This window comes from Nanorana parkeri, unplaced genomic scaffold (genome assembly GCF_000935625.1).
Source record: "Nanorana parkeri isolate BGI_ZX_2015 unplaced genomic scaffold, ASM93562v1 scaffold131, whole genome shotgun sequence".
Classification (NCBI taxonomy): Eukaryota; Metazoa; Chordata; class Amphibia; order Anura; family Dicroglossidae; genus Nanorana; species Nanorana parkeri.
Genome location: NW_017306399.1, coordinates 728,390 through 732,910, shown reverse-complemented (window position 1 = coordinate 732,910; position 4,521 = coordinate 728,390). Strand labels below are relative to the sequence as shown.

The window sequence follows — 4,521 nt, the reverse complement described above, 5'->3', positions numbered from 1 at the left end:
ATGATCGCAAGTACGATCTGCCTGTCCAAGATGGGCAGATCGTACGTTTTTTTAAGTACTTTACAACCATCGCAAGACTAAGGTCTTGCGATGGTTGTAAAGTGTATGGCCACCTTTAGCCGGTCTCTCTCCCCACTTCCCGCCACCACCTGTGATGCCCGTTCCAGGCCTGCATGAGAGGTAATGGAGCCCTGGATGCAAGGCAAGGGTGTTGGAAGGCCCCTTCCAAAATTACTTGCAGTGTAAAACCGACAGTCTATACATATGTAAACAAAGTCTGCAGAGAGTCAGTGTACAGCGGCCGGCAGCCAGCGACGTACAGCACACGTCGTTAAAGGGGGAAATAAAATGTATTTTTTTTTGTACTTGTCAGGTTGCTTCAAATGACATAATAAGCAGATTGAAGCTCATCCCTTCCATCTTAAAACAGAGTGGATACAAAAGTAGCAATGTTACTTTGCACATCTCCATCCGTAAACACTGTGTCAGATGATCCATTTTATTACAGCGGTGGCTTTTACAGCTCCTGTATTTGCAAAGCAAACCTGCCCCCCTTCCCCCGGCTGTCATTTTGACATTTAGGAATAACCAGCAAGTCCGAGAAGGGACAGGGCATACCACACACGCCCTGTACACTTCAGTTAAGTTTTTTTTGGCCTGTGTAGTAGTGCACACAGTGTCCACAACCGGTTCAACACTTTGGAGATATGGTATAGACTCCTATTTTGTAACACAGCAAAAGAGCATAATTGCTGTCCCAGACTTTAATAGGAGAAAACTGGTATTTTGGTGCCTCCATTTGTCTAGAGTGGCAGCTAACATATAGGTGGCTCCATAGTACATTGGTGTCCTGGTTATGGGAAAGCTGCTGATTTTGGGTACACAAACATATATTTTGCTTTTCATCCAGGAATGCTGAAGTTTTGCACAGTCGGGTTCTGTGGAATTGGCAGCCTGATTGACTTCATCCTCATCGCTATGCAGGTGAGTTGCTTACAAAAGACAGAGTACTTTTTCTTTTCTCTAATAAAATATGTCATAGAAGGCATTTTTTGTATTAAAGGGTAATTTACCCGGAGCATTCCACCACCTCTGCCCATCCCTGTTTTTCGTACCATTTACCTGTATGCCCGCACTGAGGATCCAGCATAACACTCACAAGTGGTGAGCGCTCATTGGTCAGCTTGGTCACATGACCACACTGACTAGTGAGAAGTGCTTCTGAGCCTGGGGCCAGATCCTGGAAGTAAGAAGCGCTTCTCATTGGTCATGTGACCATGACCAAGGAGCACTTGTCATTTGCAAGCGTTATGCTGGATCCTAAGTGCAGGGGCTGCAGTACAGTGTTTCCACATGCAGCTAAAATATATGAATAGCAAGGACGAGCAGAGCTGGGCAGGACGCCGGGCAGAGCCAATGACAGCGTGGTCTACTGTCAACTCAACCGCTTGCCGCCACCAACAAAACAATCAGTGCTTTTCAGGTTAGCTGGGGCATGTGATTTTTTTTTTTTTCCCCTTGATGCAGTGCTGGGGCCTAATGACAGAGGGGGTGGTGTCATCACTCCGACGCCTGGTGTGTTGCAGCGCCTACATCGGAGGAAGGAGCGGCCGAAGCATTGCAAAGACGAGCAGAACTGGGTCATGGGGTGGCCTTTAAAAGAGACCCTATCTTTTTGCCCTGAATGTGCGAGGTGATGGGGGCCCTTTAAAGGAGAACTATGAGGTGAGTGCTTTTCACTCACCTCATAGTTCCAGCCGACCTGTGACAATGAAACTGTCACACGTCGGCTCAGTAGATCGGGAGGTGAGAGAACACATACCGGCGTTCGCTCACCTCTCGATCCTGTCACGGCTCTCTGCCATGACAGGGGAGGGGCTGGATTCCCCCCTCCCCGCTCCGATCCTCCAGCGCTGACTGGCGGAACGGACAGGGGAGGGGGCGGGTACAGCTGGCTCTGCCTCTAGATAGGCAGAGCCAGCTGTCAGTCACGCAGCTGGGTGGATCCAGACATAATTGTCGGGATCCGCTTTAGCTGCGGCATCTTAGTATACCGCGAGCAGCAGCTCGCGGTATACTGCGGCGTCTCAGTATACAGTACTGTATACTGTATGCGGTATACTGAGCCTAGGGTGACGGGAGGACGCTAGTTTGTGTCCTCCCGTTACCCTAAGGAGAACTATGGGGAAAAGCCTTAACCCCATAGTTCTCCTTTTAAGGAATATTTTCCGATTGTAAATCAGACACACTAAATATAATCCGTCAGATGTTAACGCTTGTAATTTAAATTAGCATAAATATTGCCTCTGACATCTTGCTTCCTGGGCTGCAGTCTCAGAATTCAGTCCAAAACAGACAGAAAGAGGTTTTGCAAAAAGCCATAAGGAAGCCCGAGCAGCAGAGATCGCATTTCTCTAAGAAGATAATGGCAGGTTTCAGGATTCTGCCGTCATTGTGCACTGAATAAGATGGTTAGAGGGAATTACAGTGGCATTTAAATGTGTTCCTGCGGTCAGCAGCCAAGATGTCTGTAGAGGGTCCAGGAGCCCTGCACAGAGCCGCCTGTGTGTACGCTGCACTAGAAATAGAGCCGGCCACACAGATTCTGGAATTCAGCTTTCTGCTGGTCTCCGTTTCCCATGGTGCTTACTCAGCACCGCATAACAAAACAGAGTTTATTTATCAATAACTGGGACACAATAAGAGACATTATATAATATATACATGATATACAGTATATGTGTATGTAATATAATAATATTATGTCACCTGAATGATAAACACGGGCTGTTTCTAAAAGCTGAACTCCAGGCAAACTGCTAAATATACAAATAAAATACATACAATATATATGAAAGCTCTGCCACACAGCACAGTCCTGTCTGGCAGTATGGGAGGCTCTGCTGCAGTACAGTAACTCTTACAGGTCTTGTGACTGAACGGTGAAAGAAGAAGCAGCAGCAGAGTGAGGACCTCATCTCTCTCTCTTGGATTACTCTGCTCTCCTGCTGTCAGCATGCTCCTTGCACTGCTGCAGAACCGATTGGCTCTTTGTACTTCTTCTCCCTTACCTGGTCAGAGCTCTGTTGTACAGGCTGATACCAAGCCATATTCAGGTACTTTGCTTTCATATAAAGATGTTCTAATTAGTAAATGTTTGCATTCATCTGCGTGTTTTTATCTGTCTGGAGTTCAGCTTCAAGCAGTATTTATTTTTTAAACTCTATTTGAGCCTTTTAGTTCCTCCTCACCATAACCTGTCTAGTTATACTTCTGATTGCTTCCCAAGTCCTGCTCCAGAGTATCAACGATATCCATACAGAGCAGTGATGATGGCCAACAAGCCTGAAAAAGCCGTATGCAGTTTAGAATAAATGGCTTTATGTTATTGGATTGTATCTGTGCTTTAAACCAGCAGCTCAGGTGACCCAGCGGTATAAGGGAATGATTTGCATGACTCACCCACTAACTTAAAATAAGGAAAACCCTGTTGTTTTGGGAGATTCTATATGCTGGTTTAGTAGAAGGATTTTTTATTTCTTTTACTGGGAGCCTCTCTTCCCCCCCCCTCTCTCTCTCCTCCCCCCCTCTCTCTCTCCTCCCCCTCTCTCTCTCTCTCTCTCTCTCTCTCTCTCTCTCTCCTGGCTGTGACACCGAGCAGTTTGTATACATTAACACAAACCATTTTATAAATGTGAATTTGTCCTTCTTTCAGATCGTTGGCCCCTCTGATGGATCGAGCTACATCATTGACTACTACGGAGCCAGGCTCATCCACTTAAGTATCAATAATGAGACCTTCAGAGAGACACAGTTATATCCATGATTTGTTTGTAAGTTACCTGTCATGGAATGAATACACAGATATTTTTTTTTTCTATTGTTTTTTAATATTGATGAGTGGTCGTGGTTTATGCATCTCGTTTATCTTAATGAGAAGCCCCTGCTGGAAAGTTTTTGCTAGTATAGATTACACACGGGGGGAGGACAGAAATGCTAGTTGGCTGCTGACTGGTTGGCTGTATCCCCAATCAGAATTATATTTTGATTTCATTGCATGTCATGTTATTCCATTAAACGTCCCAAGCACAGTTGCTGAAAATGTTTTAACTAAAGCTGAACTCCGGCCAGCTTAAAAAAATGTCACATGGCTGGCATCTCCCCCCCATATAGTCAGGGTATATTGCTCGTTTAGTCTAGGGGGGTGTAATAAGGGAATTATTTCCTCACTCCAGGGCCCCACCAGCTTACTCCTGGCCACTTTCAGGATTGACACCAGTTCCTTGAAGCTTCTTTCTAGTCATTTTTTTTTCTCCTATCTCGCTGACATCATCACGAACAATGTAATACCAGCAGCCTCCACTAGTCCTGCATTGTCTGCTATAACACTAAGGCCCCACTCACATTCTGGGGTGGAAGCTAAGAAGATCAGAAGTCCAGCCCCCCGCAGGACCGAGGAATATGTTTTGTATTCCTCCTTACATCTCCTTATGAGCTGCCGCATGTCTTTTTTTTTTTTTT

At 45.7% G+C, this 4,521-nt stretch overlaps 1 protein-coding gene across 1 annotated transcript in view; it reads left to right on the top strand.

Annotated features, from left to right (window-relative positions):
* The window catches only part of TM2D1 (TM2 domain containing 1), an 11,210-nt gene extending 7,330 nt beyond the window's left edge, over nucleotides 1-3,880 (top strand). The window contains exons 5-6 of the mRNA XM_018553848.1: nucleotides 911-984; nucleotides 3,716-3,880. Coding sequence (XP_018409350.1) covers nucleotides 911-984; nucleotides 3,716-3,826 — 185 coding nt within the window. The 3' untranslated portion in view covers nucleotides 3,827-3,880. The remainder of the gene's footprint in view (nucleotides 1-910; nucleotides 985-3,715) is intronic.
* The last annotated feature ends 641 nt before the right edge of the window (nucleotides 3,881-4,521 follow it).